This window comes from Coturnix japonica, chromosome 5, assembly GCF_054131305.1.
Source record: "Coturnix japonica strain WE chromosome 5, WE-NBRP24, whole genome shotgun sequence".
Lineage (NCBI taxonomy): Eukaryota > Metazoa > Chordata > Aves > Galliformes > Phasianidae > Coturnix > Coturnix japonica.
The window spans coordinates 37,219,573-37,242,710 of record NC_140667.1 but is presented as its reverse complement, the minus strand read 5'-3'; the positions used below and the strand labels follow the sequence as shown (position 1 = coordinate 37,242,710).

The 23,138-nt window shown below is 41.2% G+C and overlaps 1 protein-coding gene across 20 annotated transcripts in view; it reads right to left on the bottom strand.

The window, feature by feature from the left end:
- Positions 1-8,692: 8,692 nt before the first annotated feature.
- The window catches only part of TTLL5 (tubulin tyrosine ligase like 5), a 107,144-nt gene continuing 92,698 nt past the window's right edge, over positions 8,693-23,138 (bottom strand). For 7 of the 20 annotated variants that reach the window (XM_015865139.3, XM_032444624.2, XM_032444626.2 and 4 more), the window contains 3 exons: positions 16,834-16,934; positions 11,702-11,768; positions 8,693-9,227 (listed from right to left, as the gene is read on the bottom strand). In XM_015865139.3, the coding sequence (XP_015720625.2) occupies positions 9,086-9,227; positions 11,702-11,768; positions 16,834-16,934 (310 nt within the window). In that variant the 3' untranslated portion in view covers positions 8,693-9,085. The remainder of the gene's footprint in view (positions 9,228-11,701; positions 11,769-16,833; positions 16,935-23,138) is intronic. The other 13 variants (XM_032444631.2, XM_085549219.1, XM_085549223.1 and 10 more) reach the window with 4 other exon arrangements.

Here is a 23,138-nt window from a genome sequence, read left to right as displayed (position 1 = left end):
GATGGTCTTTTTTTTTTCTCCTCTCCCCACAATGACGCTGTTGAAGGGTTGGATGGTTTTTTGTTTGTAAACTGCTTCTACTGTGGCAATACTTGGTTACTTTAAAATCTTTTCCTGAGTATCTCTTCAAGGAAACGGGCAGAATTTAGGTCAGCCAGAGAGCTCAGAATGGAAATTCCTTTGTACCTTCAAACAGCGTCTGCTGTGGGTGTGCCCTTCTCATGTCCCTCCGACAGACGCGTCACCTCTGGCGTCTGATTTTGATAGGTTTATATAAAGCTCCTCTCAATCACAACATATTTCCAAGAGTGCTGTTGAAATAATCAGGGTGCTGCAGTTGTCACAGCTGACAAAAATCATACATTCACTGGAATATCTAAGTTCTGCCAGTACAGACTCGTACACAAAGGCCAGCCCCCTCACATTTACCATGAACGCTTCATACACATAAAATGCTCACAGATGTGGCCCTGGCAAGTAACCAACACACTGTTTTGTAAAGTGTGCTTTTTTCGGCCGCAGATACTCTGAAAATTACAAACTTCGAGTACTTGCTTGCATGTCAGATGAGACCCAGAGGCTGCCTCTCCTGCAACCACAACTACTTAATGTTCTAAAGACCACAAAGAAATTCCTCCCTGTCCCTTCCCACTTCCTGGTCCCCAGCAGTTGAATGTCACGACATGGAACAACTTAATTGCTTGTGGCCGGGGCTCTGCGTGGTCAGCTTGGAATGCAGCTCCTGCTCCTGCACTTCAGTAGCTGCTTCCACACACCTTGCTGCAATGCTGCCGTAACATGTAATCACAAGCTGCACACCCATAAACTACTCTGCTCCATCAGCAGCTGGCAGGATCAGCAAGGGTGGGTCGGCAGAGGGAGCCTGCCAGGCTGCATGACATTTTGGCTGGGGCACACGTGCTCTGAGAGGCACTCCCTGATGCTCAGCTTTATCCCTTTCATCTCCCCAGGGCTCCTTGACCTGTCTTCTTGGTGTAGGGATGAAAAGCAGCGCTCTGATCAGCCCCGCAGCACTAATTTATTGCTGTGTGGCTATCCACACACACGCCTGCCGAGGGAGGGAGCAGGTAATTGCATTGCAACTTCACTGCTATGCTGATAGACAGTCCAGGAATTTAGTGGCTGCCCTGGAGAGGGGGAAAGAGAGGGAAATCCAGATGCCAGTTGGCACAGGAATTCTCTCTTAATCTCCTTTTAGCAGCAGCAGCCCCTGGGGAGGTTTTGGTTTAAAAGCTACAGTCTGTTCTTTGGTCACTGTTCCTCGTGAGCCCTGTGCTGGCTCTGCTGCCTTTCCAGCTGAAGAGCTTTCTTGCTAGTAAGGGGAAAAAAAGCACAAGGAGGGGGAGCTGCAAAGAGCTGAGCAAGAACACGAGCTTCGCAGTCATACGTGGCACTTGGAGCGTGCCAGAACCACCCACAGATTAACCCTGGCAGGCCCCTTGAGGTGAGCCTGCTTTGCTAGGCCTTGCTGCTGCTGCTCAGTGGCAGGGAGGGGCGGCAGAGGGAGCAGGCCACGTTGAACTGCTTGGAAGGAAGACAAAATGGAAGGGAAGGCAGGGGGGAGGATTCCCGTGGTGTTCTACGGGTTAGGAAACAGGTAACCTCATGGGTACAGGAGTCAAACACTGCCTTCAGTTACTCCTCTCTCCAGCCTTCAGTTTCCTATCTGCCTTTGAGAATTAGGCTTGTAAGACAGGCTCTAAATTCATTTTCTTACAGTTAAAATAGCTTCCTTAGGGTTGCTTGAGCTATAGTTTAGCAACAGTCTATACTACCTACACGGGGTTAATAAGAGATTGAATCCACTCTTGGGCCCAGGCTTCCATCTGCTCTGTTACTAGGTGGCAAATTGACAAAGACAATGGGAATGAAAAAGTGAGCTCTTCACTGCCAACAATGAATACAGCTCCCAACAGTTCCCTTTTGTCATTCCCAGGAACAAACAGAAGCTGATGAAAACAATCCCACCACACTTTCCCTCTCGTTAACAAAAATCAATGGTTTGAAAGAGTGAAAAAACACTATTCTGCACTGCCACCGGGAAGATCCTGCCCAGACAATCCAGTCACCACCTGTGGACTCCCATTTCTCTGTGGCATACTCTGTCACAGCGTGCAAGAGGTCCAGACCCGAACTTGAACACTTTGTTTTTCAGGCTATTGTGCAACGTAGAGCTCTGCAAGGGACACTGCTACTGTAAGTGCAGGAACATACACTGATATTTCAGCAAATCGTGCACTTTCTGCAGACTAAATGAGTCTTTGCTCTCTGATCTGATCTCTGGTGCTGGATGCTCTCTAGCTGTTTCAGAGTACATTCAAAAAAGTAAAACATCTCAGTTATGGCTGTATGAACAGAATTACACCTCTTAGTGCTTCACCTTTCCAGAACCAACAGCTTTACCCATGGTAAACAAGACAGACCACATCCAAAAGCAATCAAAGATAAAAAGACAAACTTACAAGTTCACCTCTCCAGCATCATCATGGCCCTGTTTTTCTCTGCCCTGTGATGTCTCACATCTCTTTCTGCTATACTTGTACAATTTCCATTCTCCCTGTCAACAAACCCTTTGCTTACTGTTCAGTCTCCTACAAAGCTTTCCTTACCAATGACAAGGGTGTCCTTATCAGAACAGAAATAAAGGAGACCTCCCTGTTCAGACCACTTTGTCAGTGAAACCACTACACCACCTCATGGCAGAAGAGGATCCATTGCTTACAATGTCTTATGAGGCAGATACCTTCAATACCATCCAAGGTCCAGTGCGGGACAGGTTGAGCACCACAGTGTGAGCAGGATACAGCTCAATAAGCCACATCCATTGAAGAAGAAGGGCTCCTTTTGTACTGCTTGTGTTTCCAGTAGCACACAAAGCATCAAGTACATACTAATGACTTTTCTTCTCTTAATGTGTGACTGGAAAACAATAAAATCTATCAAGAAAATGCAGTTTTCAGTTTTCAAAGGTATGGTACTTACACATTGGCAAAACTAAACTGATTTGCAATAGCACAAAAAATAGCTGTATGGGCTGCCTATAAACTACATCAATTGTGTTTTAGAACAAAAGCAGTGATATGGATAGAGTGCCTTATAATTACTTAAAATGCAAAATCATTAGAACATATTGGCCAAAAACTATATAAAATAATAATGTGTGCACTATGATATTTAGCAAAAGAACACTTGAGCTTTCAGGTCTCTGCTTTACAGATGTTTTCTTTCATTTCTAGGAAAGCCATTTAAGCCGTTTTTCATTCTTTATGTGGCTCCACAACTGACAGAGAGACACAACTAAGCTCAGTGTCTTTAGTCCTCTCATGAACAGAGGCTTCTGATACCCTGTACAAATGCAAGATCCTTCATCACGCAGCAAGTCAAAACAGAAGAGACAGTTCTACTCGTTGGGAATCAAACTGTCTTAGAAATGAATGCAGACACATCACTGAGAAGTACAGCAAACGAAAATTGCTAATTAATGTTTGCCGATCTTGCTCTTCTCTGAAAAACAGCATTGTGCTTGAAATCCCGTAGTTGTGCTTATGCCCCTAGTTTCAGAAATAGCATTACACAGTACCTTGGACGTCACAGCGTGTTTCCAAGAAAGACCAGTTTCAAAGATTACAGACATCAGTCACTCAGCTGCTTTTGGAACATCCATCCCTAGGACTAAGCTGCATAGGGAAGATGTCATTGATGGTCTGAAGGCAATCAGCTGGTCTCCTTCTAGTCCAGGGCTATGATTTCATGGAAAATACACTTAGAGATAAGGACCTTTGTATCTAGTACAAAATAGGAGTACTTTAAAGCTGTGGTTTGTAGCAAAAAAATCCCACATGGCTTCCCACTTCCTACAGACATGCTGAACAGCTTTCAGGCAGAAGCTCTGTCCCCTGTGGTATATGCTGGCATTGTCGAGTTACACCAAGGAACACCACTCTTTAAAGCAAGCAGTAGCTTCTTCAGACAGACGTTTATTTCTCCTTCCAGGGGGTGATGGTCTGTCTGCAGGGTGATGTTCTTCATATCACATTCCACTTAACTGGCTAGGCAAGATGATACCTCATCACTGTCCATAAAGACTGGTGCAAGAAATAATAATACGTAGGGGTTATGCATGTTGCAGAAAGTGCAGGTGACTTTCCTTCTAGGTTTGCCACCACTCCAGACATTTTTCACCAGCTGCATGCAAACATTCATCCTTCACACGCAGCAATTAGCATGAGGCACTATAATAATCTATCATGACCAGCGCATGCACATTATTTGATGCAAGAAGCAGCTGAGTCATAGCAGACCAGAGATTTCCTGACGTTCTTCAGGAAGGATTTATTTTTCCTTTTGAGGTTATTATCCCCATTAGGAAGCAGACAAAGCAAAGATTTGTTGTACAACCATGGGAGAAACTTTGAAGATCTGTGCAACGCATGCAGTGTAATGACTGAGGAATGTCTTGGTGACCGTATTCTGGGCCTTTCTTTAACCAAAAACATAGTCTTTGAAGTGCTGAAACTCTGTGGCCCACATGCTGAGGAGATCTCTGCTGCTTTGAAGTATTTGCAAGAAACTTTGCTTTTTGGAGAAAGCAGTAGCAGATAGTGCGACTTGCAACAAGAGCCTCTGGAAGATGTCCAGCTTGCAACAAGCTGCTTTGAGTGACACAGTTTGAATCTTCCCCATCCATAGATGCTTGCTACAGATGTCTCTAACTATACTTAAGGATCTGAAGATCCTATTTGGATACCACTATGCCAAGCACTCTACTGTGCTAATCTGAAGAACAGAAAATAAACAGAACAGAGAGAAACAAAATAAAGGAGATGTCAATAAAATCCCAGGCAAGCATAGCTTTGCAACAGTTACAATGTGCTGCCTGTATTTCCTTTATTTCAGTCAATTAAAATGTACTGTCTTTTCTTTTAATCAATGCCACTTGCATTTGCCCAAGTCATTTAGAAGACCTAAGAACACTTGCAGAGCCACAGTTTGGCAGGAAGAGTCACCGACCTTTATTTTGTAGCTGTTTTTCAAGAGGAACTTTGAGCAGACACACGGAGACATGAGCGAACAAGAAACAAACATCTGTCAACAAGAAGAAAATTTCTCAGCTGATATCATAGACAAAACATGTTCCACATTGAATTTCTAGCATTAGAAATGGTGGAAATAACACATTTTCCAGAGGGAAGACATCCCTGATTTAAATGGGGAAAGAATCAAGTAACTGCAAGTGTAAGAACTGACACTAATGAGATGGCCAGTCTCATTTGCCCTCCCAGTAGATGTACAGCTGTCCATCTGCCTACATTGAAGAATAGCACAGACATCACAGACGTACTGCACATATCTGATGCAGCACATAACTTTCAGAAGGTCACGTAAGTAAGGCAAAAACTCTTTAAAAATATGAAGAGAAACATATAGTAGTAATGAATAGAAATAGTGGGGAAAAATCCCTTCTTTTTTCTTCTCCAGTATGAGTGGAATGATAGAGCAGTGACAGCCCAGCATTTGGACTTGGTAGTAAAGGAACTTTTCAAAGATTGTCTCATGAATTTTAACATGGTAGTCCTCACAACACACAGGCAAAAAGCCACATACAATGCTGAAATTCCTTTCAGAGAAGATACCACCTGTAGCTGTCCTAAATAATGATGAAAATAATAGATTTTGAACTTCTCCAGAATTCTTCATAATTGCATAGATTCATTCTTGAAGACCTTTAGCTAACAGGTCAGATAGGAAGCAATCCATTTTTAAAGAATGCAAGATTTCTCAAGTTCATTGTGTGTGCTGTAGGCGCGGACTCTTAGAGAAGAGGCCCTGTTAAGTATACTATTTTCCCTAGGGAATGATTATGATTCACTGAATACCACTGGTAAAGACTTCACACCAGGGTGTCCACAGTCATCAGTGATTCTTTCCTTTAAATTGGAAACAGCAGTGAAAACTCATTTTCAGTGAAGGCCAATAAAATCCTTTTTTGGTAAGGTAACAGACAGAGCAGACTCCTCATGGTGCCTCATTTGTCACCTTTTGTTCAGGGCGAGTTTGTCCTCTGTGGGGAAACTGCACAGAATGCAGTAAGTTTCCTTTCCCTTTCCCACTTTCCTCCAAAATCACAAGTGATTGGCTGGTCCAGAGGTGGATCTTATGTACTCATAAAAGCTTCAACATTTTGAAAGCCTCTGCAGCGTATACAGAGCTTGTCCAGGTGGAGGTGTGGACAGTCGGTAAATGCCAGCAATTAAGACCTTCCTTAGAGAGCACAACAACACAGTGAATTCTGGTGGAACACACCATTGTCATGAAAGGCAGCTTTGCCTTGGCTGCTTTAGTAGGCTGTACTGCAACTGATCAAGTAAAACATTCATACAAAGTCAGACTACAAGACCATCCATGGTCCTCCTCTTCTATGCGGAAAGCAGTCAGCAGCGTATACCCAACAGACAAGCTAAGAACTAGAAAAACCCATCAAGAGACTTCCCCTAAACAATCTCTGCTTGTTTTTTGGTATAATATTTCATATAGCTTTTTGTTTTTTTAGAATTCATCTACTTGCCTTTTCAAACCACAAACATGCTTTTGTCCCTACATGACAAGAAGCTCCACAGGTAGGTGACATACTGAGAGCAAGCAGTTCTCTCCTGCTTTGCTCTGAATTTGCTGCTAGTTTCATTTGATGCAGAACTGGAACAATAATTTCCTTTTCACCTTCTCCCTTACATTTCTCCTTACTCTTTTCCCCAGTTTAGCAGTTTCTGCATGAAGAAAACAACACTAAGTTCTTTGCCCTTGTTATAACCAATCCCAAGGACTGTCTAACAGACCTGATTATGTAGAAATAAGTTCCTTTTGATGTTTAGCGTAAGCAAGAACATCTTAGTTCTAGAAACACGAGGTTCTAGAAAGAAGAAAAATAGGTCAAGTCCTATGTTTAAATAAAGCTCAGAAATTTCTTTTTGGAAAAACACATGACAGATCCACAGGAATAACGTGCCTAGAAAGGAAACTGTGTGAACAGGATCAATTGCTGCAACCAAAAAAAAAACAACCAACAAACCAACCAAAAAACCAAAAATCCAACTATTTAAATAGCACCAAATAACCCATGCGGGTTGAAATAGTAAGCCCTGGAATACATTGAGAAGCAAATGTAGGAATGACAGGAAAAAAGTCCTTGGAAGTTCAATGAAGCAAACCTTAATTCAGATGTTTCTTGGAAGAAATCTCACATCTCTCTCAATGTTGCAGTGTGCTCATCACCTGAACACAGCATCAAATGCCTGTACAAACTGTGTATTACCTCACCCCTCAGGACTCTGGCATGCACCTGTTCAAAACAAGAAAGACTGTCATAAAACAGACTCCTTAACTTAGAAGTGATGCAAATGCAACCAAGTAGGAGTGAAGAGGATCCCATGGTAACGTTATCCAGTCTCACCACTGACGGAGCTGCTGAATGATTAGTGTGGGCTTTGTACCGGCAATTTTCTAACAGTAAACAAGGGCACTTGCAATGGATCTCACTGGTGAGCACAGGAAAGTTAATGCCATAAAAGCAGAGAGAGACAAAGTAAGCTCCACTTGAGGAGTATGCACATAATTGTACTTCCATACATACATCACAAGATTTTCAGAACTCCTTGTCACTGAGGATAATGGAAAAAACAGCAGACAAATGATGCAGCAGAACAACACAGATGAAAGGAGCAAGGAAAATAAGCAGAATCATGACTGCCCAGGAACTGAAACATAAGCCAATAAAGTAAGATTCTGGATAAATTAAGTATTTGATCTCTGTCACATGCATGAATGGAACAGAAATAGAAAAATGCACATTCCTTCCTCTGAGTTTGTGCCTGGAGCAAAAGATAGTTAAGCTAACGGGGTATGAAAATAATTATTTCATCTTTTTACAATTTATCCGGTCTTGAATGACAAGAAGTATGCGCAGCACAAGAGTGAACATGAACACAAACAATCTTCCAAGAGAAAACACTTCTCCTCTCTGACACAGCTTCTATCAGCCTTTTGGATTGATTGTTATTTAATTTGTCAACACACGAGAATAATCTCTTAACACTGATTATACAGCATAGAAATGACATGGGAGCTGTGGAATAAGAAAACAAATCAAATGGGCTCATAAAATGCAACTTCTGAGGGCCCTGATGCAAACGATAGGAAACACTGTACTCTTTGAGAACCACAATCATACTGCTTGCAAGGGAAAGGCTGTAAAATACCATAAAAACAGGCGAGTTTTCCTTTAACCTGGCATCAGCAGAGAGCCAGAGCTGAAGCTGCTTCCTGTTCATTTTAAGCAAGGGTGGATCTTCTCTCCAATACATTTTCCAGCTGCTGATGTTGTTTTCTAACACAAGCAAATTAATTTTCATAACGTTAGGAAAATTCTAACTGAAGTGCTTCACAAAGCCACTATCGCAACTGATAGGAGCCACCTGGGCCTTAGAGTTCAACCTCGGGTCTGAATCCATCAGCCAATTAAAGAAGTTTATGTAGCCTAAACAAACAGAAATCAAAATACTAAAATAAACCACACAAACATAAGCATCCAACAGTGAAACAAAGACAGATTGAAGACCCCATCCACAAGCAAATATTCTGGGGGTGTGAATTAATAACTGAAATGATAATCAAAACAAACAAATGAAATTACTTTATTCGAACTGAGTATTTCCATGGCTCTGTGCCAAAATTCAAGATGGCAACTGTAAGGATGTCTCTACTCATACGGTCTAATATTTTTCTCTGCTGCTGACTGCTGTGATGACAGTAAAGAATACTTGCTGTTACCAGACTATGACAGACTGAGATAGCTGAGCAAATGAGGAATCTTTACATCCAAACTTGGACCTTGGGAAAAACAATATAGACAGGTGGAGAACCTCTGTGTTATAAAAAGATCTCACGGTTAGTGATCGGGAAGAGTTGGCAGAGACTCCCAGACTCAGCAGCAGAAGCTCTTAGAGGCAGTCATCAGCTGCATCTCCAGCTTCCACAGATGTTCAGGTACTCTCCTCAGTAGGTTGTCCTCTCAGCAGGGACTCCTGTTCACCCTCCCCTGGGAGTTATAGAAGCGTAGTGGTCTGCTGCTTCTTTCCTTTGCCCTATACTTGAAGCAGGACTCTGGATTCCTCACCTGGTGTTCAATGCTAGTCCTTCTCGGTAAGCAGAAGCTGGAAGAAAAAACAAACCAAAAAAAACCAACAGAAAGTAAAGCTTTTGAGTATTCAGAGGTGTCTGTTTTATTGAAACACTGTCGCACCACCCTGCAAATCTCAGCTAGTACCAGAAATCTGAATTCTTCCTAATCTGAACCTACCTATAATACCGCCTTAAGCCACTGTCTGAAAAACTGCTCTTAGTGTTCCTCTCAAGCCTCAAAATTTGCACTTCCCTATGTAATTCACCTCTTTACGTGCTCTTCCAGCAATTCTAAATCCTTCTCCCATATCAAAACACTTTCTTTTCCTGCAACTTTTACTAATTTGCTTGCATGGGAATCTACTCCAGCACTCCAAAAGATGCTGAGGACCTCCATGCAGAATAGAGGGGATATGAAAAACTTTATATTTAAAAGAAACATGATGGGGATTGGAATGATTTCTTCTACCCGTTATTAAAGAGATAGATGTTAATTCTGTGTACTGCTACATTTTCCTAATTATGGGAAAAAGTCAGTGTCACTGTCACTTCTTTTACATAAAAAATCCTCGGACATTCCTTTAAAAAGAAAATTCCAAAATACTTAGAAATGTACCACGTTTATTTTGGACAGTTTGCATTTTACAGCTAATCCAGCTGATGAAGCTTGTCTGGTGTATTTAGCACATCAGCTTGCTCCTAAACATGAGCGACACTTGTTGAGAGCTGAGTTCATTACAAATATTGCTTTACTTTAACAAATACGCTCTCCTTGAAAGCCCAGCACAGAGCCAAGCATCACACAGCACAGAGGATCTGGAAAGATGTTTAGAAAGCAGCATTGCCAGCTCTGTCACTGCACAGAAAGTTTGGAACCTGATTTAGGAACAAAACGGTCAACCATGTGTATTAAGATGGGATACCAGTCCAGAAAACTGTCCCTTGGCAATATCCTGATATTAAGAAAACAAAGGCATATGGAAGAGACAGACAACTTCAACCTCATCTTCCCATCTTGAAGAGGCATTTGAGCCTCCTTTGTCATACAGAAATACACACTTCAAAAACAATAACACTTTTGTATTTAGAACAGTTATACAGAGGCAAAGGGGTTTATCCCAATTTTAAGGATGTGCCTGAATAGGAAATCATAGTTTTGTAAATGCGATATTTGCATGCTATAACGCAGTGCTGCATAGATTTTCCCAGCACAGATATATACAGTTTTAGTTAGACACCAGCACATAACCTACTCTGCTTCCAAGTTGCAGGAATGAGATAGAGCAGAGCACCAAGCTGGTTGACAGTACTAGGTCAGGGACCTGTGCTAACATTTTTATTTAGCATTAGTTTGTTCTACTTCATCATGCCCATAAATTCTCACTTCTGCCACAGACTTATGTGCCCAATCTCCTGAATCTGGTGCTGAAAACAGGACCTTACATTCTCCCTGAAAAACCCTAATAACTCTAGAAATTCAGATCTTTCATCCCAAAGCAGAGGGAATTTACAGTCTGAGTGGGATGCCCTGCATTCTCTTGATAATATACAGTACAACTAAGAAAGGCAATAAATAGATAGGTTTTATTTATATCCTTGGGTGATTGACACTAGCAAGCTACGACAGCTGACAACTGAAGGCCAACCTTCCCTCCCCCATCTTTTGGGCACAATTTCAAGTTGGCTTGCTGGAATGGGCAGATGAAGGAAGGGAAGCAGCAGTTCCCAGGCATGATAAAGTACTCGAGGGGGGTAGGAGGGGATGACGCAAACAGGACACACACAACTGTATACAATTGAGCAAAGTCTCTCTGCAGTAAAAGAGCAGTGAGCAACCCTAATAACAAATGGAGACATGGTAGTAGAAGCCAACGTGAGGGTCCCTCTTCCTCATATTACTTAGAAGACACTAGGGAGACTCCTCCCTCTGACTGCTGATGCCCTTCTGTACTTGACAGCTTTCATTCTGCTTTTTCTTATTCACTTTCCTACTCTCTGGTTTGTTGTGGCTTTCTCTTCTCTGGCTCTTCCACACATTTCCGTTCATAACTTCAGACACTCCTTTTATCCTATCCGTACACATTTTAGCTTCTATTTTTAGCCTCAATAAAGGAATGCCAGATTAAAACAAAATCCAACTTGGAGGGGCAAAGTCATCCTCTCTATAGGTAGCTTAACGCCAAAGGGCCAGATGTGAGACATCAGTAGCCAAGACATTATATAACCTCTCTGCAGTCTTTGCACACCTGATTTTGAATGACATATCCAACACAGCAAGGAAATGCAGGCAGTTTGCCACCACCTAACTACTGAGAACAAGAAAAGCTCAGCCTCCAGTCAGGCAAAAATGCCAGCTGCCTGAAGTTATTACTTATCCTGCTTAGAAGTTTTCTTTCAGTCCATCAGAATTGAAGGTTCCTGAAATTCCAGCTGAGTTCTAGTTCTCTAACAAGGAAGCCAATTTCTAGAGGCTGTTCTTCATTTAATTTCTGCTTTCCCAATGTACCTGAAACTTGGAATGTCCTTTCCACGAGGATGTGGCACGAGACCAGTAGCAACAGGAAAAAGGCTTCCTTTCATAAAAGAAAAGCAAAAAGTTGACTAAAGCTGTGAGAGGCAGGCTGTTGTCACAAGTTAAACGATAAATGTAAATTCTGATCATTAGAAGTGAACACACATCCTCAGCTCTAGCTGAGAAACAATAGCTGAGTTGGCCATTACCCCATTAACATCATCAGAGAATGACGGAGAATGCTGCTTCTGGCAGAGCTTGAGGCTCTGCTGAGATTTAATAAGACTTCCACAGTTCTGATATCTAGATAAGCTCAAAGAGAGGCATACCATGTTCATAATTTGTGGTACATCTATTCTAAAGGTGTTTTTTCAGACCCACCAGTAAGTGTTTATTGCTAGTCATAAGGTCATGGCTCCTTCCTTCTACAAAGAGTACCAAAAAAACAGCTTAAGAAAAAGGCCTTTCTCTAGCTCTCTCCCTTCTGCTCCATCTGGTAATACAGGCTTATTTGCTATTAACTGATATGGGACAACTTCAATAAGTATGCCAGGAAGAAAAATGACTTTTTCCTCCCTTCTATCTCATCTACCTTCTTTATGGAATCATGGATGTCAGCAGGGGAGAGAAAGGTGATCCAGGATGCTGTGGTGCATGGAATAACAATGGCTTTAGAAAGATAATTCTAAGAACAAATGTGAAACCGAATATCTGTCACCGTAACTGATTCTCTGCCCTCCCAAAAAAGGGAAACACAATAGTAGGATTCACCTCATCTTTCATCTTAAGCTCAGTTGGTTCCCAAAATGTGATACAACAAATTGATTTGTGTTTCTCTATAACCCCTTCTCTGCATAGAGATGGCACAACAAATTGGATAGAGAGATGCTTGCAGAATATAAGAATAATAAGGTTGTTCACAGGGTGAAAGGCATCAATGGAAAAGTTTGATGCAAGGTATGGAGTACCACACCACTCATCCCCTTCAGTAATCCACTGAGAGCTTCTCAGCCAGGCAGGTGGTTCTAGAAGAATATTCATGGAAGAGATCGTTGTTCCTCTCTTCCTGGATTAAGATAAGTTATGAGGTGACACCAGAAGTTGCTCTTTTGTGTCATAAGACATATTTTTGCCTGAGAGCCAAAGATGTCCAAGGTAGAGGTAACTCAAGGTGTCCATTTTAAGGTCATCTTTCTAAATCAAAACCACTTGGTGCAGTCAGTCACAGCAACAAGAGAGAACCAGGAAGGTGGCAAATGAAGGTTGGAATTTACAGGATTAGTGGGAGGGAGGAGGCGTACCAACAATGTGCTGTGCAGAAATCCGAGTGACTTCTCCCAGCTGCTCTTGACAAAGGATTTGGATACTGTGGTGAGACCAGCTGAAACTGTAGCCAAGGTTCCTTTTGGGAATGTGGTATCAACATAAAAATAAATACATTGGTGCTCAATAAGCTACTGCCCCCTCTATGCTGCAGAAGAGCCTGGCAGAAGCTGAGGAAGCCTGGACAAGGCTGGGCAGCTGAGAATTCCACCCTACTGCAGCAAATAGCCGGGTGTCTGACACCAGCCATGCACAGTGGCCATAGTACTCATTGCATCCCATCCCATCACCACCCCTTATACTACATGTCATGAGTAAGTGCCTGTTGCATTTTACCAACTTTCTTTTGCCTGGTGAAAAATCAGTTTTTTAATCTTGTACGTCTGCATGCCTGCTAAAATAATCTCTTCTTTCTGCAAGCTTATATAAAAGTCTGCATTTCAAGAATGATGATAATTCAGGCAGCGGGTAGCCAACAATCATCACTGCTCAGACATCAATTCCAACAGCAACTCCAATTTCCTGTCTCCAATGAAAAAACATACATGAATTTCTCATGAAGGGCCATACACTAGTATAGAGGATAAAAAAAACCTCAGAAATACACAGTCTACTTGTATATGAACTATAAAATATAGAACCTTGGAATTGTGGATGGTATAGAAAAGAGTGAGTGAAAGTGTTCCTTACTATCACTGTTGCAAGCTGCTCTAGTCATTACTTTACAGCTAACCACACTGCTTGCACACTCATCTTAGCTGGACGGTATACAAATACTGGTCTCCTTCTTAATTACTAGAAAACTTAAGAAAAGTGTGCCTTCCACGTAGATGAGGTCCAAAATAAGCTTGTCAATCCCCATATTCTACATCAGGATCCAATTCTAAGTTCTTACAGATATGATGTACTCTATTTCAAAGAGCTTACCTTCAGAAGCTGGCATTTATATGGATATGGGAGCCAAGTTACGAAGTTAACAGGCAAGTGTGAAACATCCTGTAACTAAGCTCAAATAAAGACCTAGAGATCACACTGAGTAAAATCAACTGCATACCACCTCGCTCAAGAAGTCTCCTTACTAGATTCAGATTAAGCGATTTTTCAGCATAAAATCAAGTAAGAAGAATTCTGAATATTACTCAGATGCGGTAACTCTTAACATTTCTTCCATTCCTTTAATAGAATAAACTCTCTCAAAGCCCTCAGTAACTTAAGTAAGAAACAATTCAGATACTACAGATAACACCAAATGATACCTTGCAGGTTTCAATTTTTAAATTTCCCTGACTGTATACTCACAAGAACCGCTGCCTTCTCTCTCATTACTCCAACAGAATACAGTTCAAGGACGAACTTCAGTCTCTTCATAAAATTACAGTGAGGCCATGAGGACATAACGGTGGCTTGCTTCAGAGTCTTAAGTAGCTTTTCAGAACTGCTGACTTTTACTTTTGTACCTTCTCAAGAAATCTGAACTCAAGAGCTTGAGCCCACTGCACACTACCTACTATTCCCCTACAATTGCAATACTAACCACCAGTGAACTGTTCTCTGTACAGTCCAGTTAAAACATTCCACGCTGCCTGACTCACTGTTATTTTGAGCAACATCTTCGCTTTTGTTTAGATCATTTGTGACACCTTTATGCTTCTCTGCAAAGCCCCAGTATCTACTACTCCTTGGATAAGCTATTGGAGTAGATGAAGAGTGTGGGTTAGGAGCCAGAGGGACAACAGCCAAAGTCAGATGAAGGCCCAGATAAGCAGCAGGTAACAGTAGACAATGGCATTGAACTGACTTCCTCATTCTTCCAGGATGTTTTCTTCACAGAAGAGGTCTCATACAATGGTGTGAAATGGTTGTGCCAACTCTGCAATTAACTGTCCCACAGTCTTCTATTCAGTTAAGGTCCATTCAAGCTTCCTTCAAACATTTTTTGAACATATTTGTGTGTGTTTACACAGAAGTTCTGCTTGATTCCTCTTATCTCCAGAACTGTTCACAGCCTCCTATCTTTAAAATCTCGCAGCTTATTTTGTAATCTGCTTTATGAGTTGTGCTTTTAATTCTTCTAGGTGGTATCCAAGATATTAAATACATGTGAAACAGGAACCCCAAAATAAGCTGTTGATGAGGCAAATCAGGGCCTTACTGTAAGCAATCAATGAAGAGTGAAGAAGAGAAACAGCTGTTCCTGCAGGAAGGACCAGAGTAGTCTCTGAGACACACAGACTGGGCACAGCAGCCTCTGATGCATACCAGTGGCTTGGTGCAAAGCAGAAGAAAATATCATTCCTCTAGTTTCCAAGAACAAACATGCTGCTCCACTTTGTTCAACCACTGCAAAATTTAGCACTGTTCTGTGAGTTATATATCTCTCCTAGGGACAAGGAAGCTTTGAGTGACCTGCTCATCAGATCCTAGTTCTGATGGCCTACATGTAAAATTACAGGGTAATTACAGGGTAGCAACCATGAGGGTGCTCTTAAAATTGTTAAAAAGGCCAGAATTCAGCATGCAAATACCTTCATATAAGTCCACTCAATCATACCTTGAAAAGTACATTTCACATTTACTTGTAAATTTATGTATACTGTGCAAAAAACTCAAGCTATACAGTAAACGAGAACTTTTGCCTCATTTGTATATATGCCACAGTGTTGACAAAATTTATTCTGATAATCTCATTATATTCCATTTCTAAGCTCTCACGTTCCAATGTGGTGTAGGGTCTTTGTTATTGACAACGGCTGTTCACACTGTAAAATCTCTGGTAGGATAGCTGAAGTTTTTTGGCAGGTGGTAAAGTGTAGGAGGCGGTTTGGAATCGTACAATAAGCTCACTAGCTGAATGTTTGTGCTGGAGGATCAGCCATAAAATCACTGACATTAATATTGGCCATGTCACCTTTAAGTTTCAGTGCCAGATATCCAAGAGATGGATTGGGCAGTTCACCTCTCTGCTAACTTCCATTTCAGCCCATGAAAACACAGACAAGACTTGCTTCAGTGATACTCAAGTCATGTTTTCAAGATTTTCAAAGTAAAAGCTGAGGTCAGAAACGTAATTCTTTCAAAGCACTCTAGATCATAATATGTCCATATATTCCATTACAGCATCATCACAAATTACTGCAGGCCACGGGTAATACGGGTTCATCAAGACTACACTGTACTGTAAATATGACTGCATCAATAAAAAATTGGGTCCTCGTTTTCTGAGATCCTTGACTAGTATTAGCAGAGAAACTTCTTTAAACAAATTAATCCCCACGGAAGGATGAAGATTTGATTTTATAGGTCTCCGTGATCTTTCTTTGGGAGGTTTCACCTCTGCTGACTGACTTCACTATGCAGCTGATTCACAAATCTCAGTGACATCTTTCTGAACTAAGGCACTCTTCTGCAAGACTGGAGAAAAATGTAAAGAATGTCCTGGTCTTTTATTACAGTCCAAGCTTGAACAACAGAGCACCTCTGAGCCAAAACCTAAAGCAGAGAGGCCATTTTAGCCAAGTCTTTTCCCAGCCACATTTTTAAGCATCTTCCTCTTTCAATTCTATGAAACCCAGTCTTTGCTCCCTTTTGTTTAGTCTTTTTAGTCCCGGGAGGAATAAATTCTCTATGCATCTGAAGCCAAGCTGTTACCTAGGAACCACTATGTGCAGATTAGACAGCTGTGTTTCTTCTTTTCTTTAAGGTTTTTTTGTTTTGCTTTTTTTTTTTTTTTTAACTGGCAGCTCTTGAGAAAGATGAAAGCATCCCAGTATGGCTACTCCCCTTTCCTGGTCCTCAGCACTCACCTGTGGAATTTGACCCCAGTTCACAGGATGCAGCACTGTGAAGGCTGTTCTGAAATCCGTTAAGTTGCCTTTCAACAGAGGTCACCCTAAAAGTAAAAACACTGATTAAAAAGAGGTGAGAAGGAATATACCAAGAAAGAATAAAGGTTTTGAACAACAACAAAAATGAAACTATGAAGGTGAGCCTGAATATGATATGAAAAAGGCAGGGGATGACAGATGAATGCTTAAGCCACCAGCAAGACTTCAATGCACCTAAAGTGTTCAACTGTCCTACATGCCTTGGATGTGGATTTTGAATGATAAAGAGGATGGATGGTAAATGATACCAAAAGCACAACTCAACCAGTAACAAGTACCAGTGATTTGAAGCAAAATGACTAAGTAACATTAAAACAAGCTTCATTCAAAGTCTGAGTCCTTGCATCTTGCATTAGTAGAGACAACTCATTTGGGCAAGATTTCCCACTTGTGAAACTGGGACCTGCAGGATGTGTTTAGTCTCCAGTAGTAAACAGCCAGTCCTTAAGTAGATACTTCATGCAAATCCTCCTGCATTTAGCCCAGCATCTGAGTTACAGTAAAACAACACTCTATGGAGAACAACTGCACTTTCTTTAATTACTAAAAATATTCATTACCAAAATCAAGCTCTCCTACCTAAAGGAAAATGTAAATCTACTCATAAAAGCAGTTCAAGTTGTACAGCTGCAATGATCTACCATGCTTTTAAAAATCATCTCTTCTTGGTTTGTCCTCTCTTCTCTTACCCCTCTTCTGTATGTACTCTCCTGTTTCTTGACACAGAGCTTCTCCTTCACTCATTCATATCCACCATGAAATAGGGGTTATTCTGAGCTCTCCCCCTGAAGAGCACTGTGAGCTCCAATCTTCACGTGACACCCTGATTACTAATAGATTCAGGCACATATGTGCATTTACTGCAGTTTTTTTCTGAAATGTTTTGCCTTCAAATTTCAAAGTCAGCAAGTTGCCAGTAATCCAGGTGCTTCTGGCAACTAAATGGCCAGAAAAGGCCTCCTAGATTTTATCTTAGTTGCATTTTAGTAAAGTAAACTGGAATCTATAAGGGAAAGGAAGAGGAAGCAGATACGACGTGCAAAGCACAACCCCTTACTTCAATCAGCTGTAATTTGAAATGCTGTTGTCAAATGAGGTGCCTGTTTGTATGTTTATTGTCTCTTCGAGAGAATTTTGGATCTGTACTTAGGTTTTGTGCTGCATGTTCATTTGTTGCTTTGTTTTCTGCTGACAATGCACAGTCCATGAAAGGGCAGAGAACTGAGACAGATCTTTGTGCTTTTTATATAAACATTCCGTGCTCACAATTAGCTTCTCCACTTCATTAATGCAGCACAACTGACAGCCAAATCTTGCTAATCCATCTTCAGGTAGAATACAAGACTAGCAGTTGAAAACATCATCAAGAATGTCAGCAAGTACAACAACAAAAAATGATGAGGAAGTTACACTTCTACCTTTAAGTCTGCTTTATTTTTACTGTTTCCCTCTACAGACTCGATTGCCCCCTTTTCTTTCTACATCTTGGTTTTTGCAGTTTCAGCTGCCATCTCCATACAGCTCATTCTCAGATCTACCCGTGGCCTTCATCTCTTGCCATGCAAAGCTCACCTCTCAGGTTCTCTCTGCTGTCCTGATAGAAGCTCTAGTCCTGGAACATATTCATTACTTAAACTGAGTAAATCCTTTCCCATTTTCTTCCCCTCCAGTTGGTTGAAATCCCATTACTTTTCTCATTTTCCTGCTTCTAGTATCTGTGTCATTTTTGCTTCTACTTCTCCAGTGCAAACTTTTATTAAGTCCTCCATTTCTTCCTCTTTAAAACTAACAAACCCAGTCTTCTCCCCACTGTCCCCTTCACTTAAATATCTGACAGTGGCCTTTTTTCCTGCTTATACAACTAAGCCCTCCTTGAAAATGATATTGGCTTTCTTCACTTAGGCACTAAGCCACCTCTAAGCTACCCAGCCTTGGACTGCAAACTTGGAGGATGCTTTTGTTCCACAGATGCAAAGAAATATTTTCTTGACTGAAATTTGAACACCTTTGCTACAACAACCTATTCCTGGGGTATCGTGAATGTGTCTAATGGTTCAGTAGGGACACAAATTTGAATTAAATAAAGCCTAGGTTTGACAAGACGACAGCAACAGATGTGAAGAGTCAGAGCCAGGGAGCTTGTTCCTCTGTTGCTCTTGGCCAAGGTATCTCCACATGTGTATCTGTGTGTATGATCTGAGGCTAGCCAAGGGCTAAGATCTGCAGGCCCAGTGCAGATGAGCCCAGCTGTGTCAGGGTGTTAAATCAAGGCACGTCTCTCAGATGCACTGCTTTTGCTGCCAAAAATGTCTAAGGGTCAGGCAGACTGATTAACCCACATGCTCAGGAGCTAAAACAACAAGCATGTCTCAGCACAGTGGTAGCAAAAAAAGTGGTCTCAGCAACATATGCATGTTTGGTCTCCTGATGCCCTCCTCTTTTCTGGTGAACACTCAGCTTGCATACGTGCAATCAGCTCACTTGAGACACTTCACCCATGTCTGTGAATAAGAACACAAGGGACAGGATACAAACTAGAAATACAGTATTTTACAGTGCTCACTCTATGGCCATTCTTCTACTTTTGGCACATTTGCCCAGCTTGGCCAGCCTGTCTTAGAACAGCTGGCTGCTGCTGCATTCAACTTTAGTCAGGACTCCACCCAGTTGTGGAGTGGATTTCCTGAACCCTGGAGAAATTCATCACCTCTACCCTATTTCTATGTTAGTTACAATAGTGCAGAACTTTGAATCTTCTACTGCTGGCATCGTTCAAAGCAAATAAATAGCCAAGAGAAGAGCAAGGCAAGATCACGTGCTGCAGTGTTGGGATTTAAGGAAATATTTGTTCTTCCTGAGCAGAGTTGTTGGGAATGATATTTACAGAGAAGTTCAGTACAAGGAATTATGCCAAGCTGATGAAGACCCCCACTAGTTGTTGTGTTTCAGCCTATCACTGGTAAAGTCAGCGATCTTGGGCTTGCTGTGTCCCTTATAAAATCTTGAACTGTATGCTCCTATTATCTGATATTTCCCCTCTTTATGTACAGAAGTCTAACACTGGCAGCTGCATTTTTCTGAAGATCTTTCATTTAAAATAGTTCCGTTCTCAGGCTACCCAAGCCTTGCCCTGCTTTAATGTCAAAGAATCTAATTAAAGCTAGAGAGGACTTCTAAGATCATCAAGATCAAGTACAACCGTTGACCTTGATGCTGCCATTGAGAGCAGCTCTCTGAAAAGTTATCATAGGAATGACAGTTTAAGAATCTGTATTTACTGTAATTCAGTTGTTCCCAAAAGCAGAAAGATTTTCTGTCTACCATCTGTACCAATTCACTTTGGGTCCTCACAGTTGTGCTAATATATTTTCTAGCTTTGAATGCTGTCATCTGTAATGTGAAGGTTCTATTCAGCAAATGCTGCTTCCAGGGACATCTGCTTCATCCCATGGCTTAGAAATACTATTTATGTGACTTCTGTTTCAAATTTTTACACTCTGTTAGCAGCAGGTTTCTTCATGGTTCACAGGCAGCCAACAGTGTCAATACAAGCAATGGAAAGGACCCAATCTGACTTTTGGAAAGAAAGAAGGGTCTGTTGTATCAGCTATTCAAAAGCTATCTTTCTACTTGTAATCTGAGTACATTTAATCAAAACTATGGAGCCTCAAGAGATCATTTCATGAGCCTATGTTTCCAAGTGGAGTTGCATGTTAAACCATTTCTCCCAGTCACTGCAGCCCTTTAATGTGGGCCCCAGTTTTCCAGCTAAAGCTTAAACAAGGAGTCTGCTTTGGACGCAGTCCATCTTAAAGTCAACCCAACAACTTTTACATGTTGAGAGACTGCAAAAACAGGAGAGACCAGAACCTGAAAACACAAGACCAAATTGTCTGGCTGTTTCATTACTCTTTTTCCTTTATGTTTTACGGAGAGAAGCGTCCAAGCTATTAGACCGTATCTGAATTAATCAGTAATGTTCACCTTTAGCATCTCACTCTATTTGTAGAACTGTTTTCAACTACTTATTCTTTTCCTCCTCTTCTGGAAGCCACGTGTGCTGGCTAGGATAGAAATGATAATGCGTGCACAAGGATAGAGAGGTCAAAGAGACAAAGTTGATTCTAGTTTCTCTTCACAGTTCAGTCTCCAGAGGAATTCTACAAAGAACTTGAAAAAGATGTTTACGAAGATGTTAAACAAAAGCCAGGTGGTGCAAGAGCAGACAGAGAAATAAAGTCCAACCTATTGAGAAACATAGAAAAAAAGAAATGAGACACAAGAGCTTTAACAATAGAATGGTATTAGTTTCAGTGAATCTTGTGGAAATAATACATAGCCATGAGTTTTTCTGTGAGGAGAGGTCAGGAAAGCAGCCAACGAGAATTAGGGGTGAAAGTGAGCAGTAAATCAAAGATGACCTTTCATAGAAATGAAGCAGCCAAGAAACCAAAATTAGATTAGTTGTTACAGAGAGGGATATCTACCACATCGTAACCTAAGGATACGGTAGTCTCAAACTGGAAAAGTACGATTCTGGGTGCCACAATGCAAGAACTCTAATGAACTGAAGAAAATACAGTAAATTCAAGACAATTAAGGATTTGGCAGGTGGAACTAATATCTGAGGTTAACAAAACCTCAACAAGTCTAAACAACATTAGGAAACTAAGAAGTAGAAGGATCTTCAAAAGATGGAAAGTATTTGCAAGGGAAAGTGTTGAGGGTGGTTCAGGATAGAGGAACGAGGTACAACAAGATGAAATAAAGTAAGAATTCAGATTGCACATCAGGAGAAACTTTCTAAATAATAAAGTTATTTAGATTAATATATAGTGTTCTATAACACAGCGGGTTTCTGCCACTTGATTTACTAGAAAGCAGTCTACAGATAGTGTTTGAGAACACTGCAGAAAATAAAAAGGGACTGTAAAGAACAGGCTAGAGAATGCAAGACATACTTCTTATCTCTAGATTCATTTGAGGCAGAGGCTTGTCTCTATCCACTCCAGTGCATCTCTGGTCTACCCTTGACAACAACAGTTGGGTTAGACTGAGACACATTAGCTTTTAAATTCCTAGTTCTCAGTATGCTGGAAATACAGCTAGGCACTGGTGTTTTCCATGTAAGTGAAAAAATGTTACTTCAAGGTCCCATGAATGACAAGAATGGGTTCCGAGCCTCGTACTGGAGCCTGAAAGGCAACTTGGAAAGTATTTCCGGAGTGGCTCCTTGCAGCCTTCAATACTTGGATTAGCCTTCTAAAATTCTGAAGGAATCTTTTGCTTTTTTTCCCCCTTCTGTGCATTTTTGGTGCTGAACTTTTTCCGGTTTTCCCACACTCCTGCCTGTCACAGAGCAGAAACCACAAAAATGCAGCAAAGTAAAGTCTGTCCAAGGAGCTGCAATTCCATCTCACAAGGATAAACATTTCTTCTGCCAAGAAGTGAGCACAGCACACCGGCATCTTCAAATACACATCTCTGCTGCCCGACAGAGAAACCCACTGACACAGCCTGTCACCTGTACTAACATGAGCCATCCAACATAAAAGAATTCAGATATCAAACTCACCGGCATATACCTGCCAGACCCGATGTTTGCATTTGCATTTCCTGAGTTGACAAAGTCTACTGACATCTTGTTTTCTTTTTAGATAGTTTTGGGGATTCGCTTAATATGCTGGTTGTTAAGATAGCAAGAGCACAAGCAGGAAATACAAAAGCTTCCCACACGCTGACAGTGCCCCAGCATCTTTATGAAGTGTCTTTTATCAGTAATCTTTTATTAAGCCTCTTCTCTTTAAACCAGGAAGCAAACAAAGAACCAGGAAACCTCACAGGAACCTGCTCTGAAAGCTTTACAACTCTTCTGGGTATAAAGCATAAGAGAGGAAGTTATGAATGCAATTTCTGCCCTTCAGGAATGAAACACGTCTGAGGAAAAACTTGCCAAAGGATGTAATTGATAGAACTGCATTAGACCAAGAGAAGATAAACAGAGAGAGCTAAGGGAGCTAACAAGAAATGTAAAGGATAAGAAAAATGGAAAACAGAAGCCTTGCGCACATTCTTTCCTAATACACAGAATACAACAAGAAATGGAAAGGAAGGAAGCTTAAAATCAGTAAACAACATTTCATGGTGTGTTATTTTGTTTTTAAAGATAATACGCAACAAATTACAAACCTTAGAATGGCAAACATTGTAACTAGAAGCTTAAT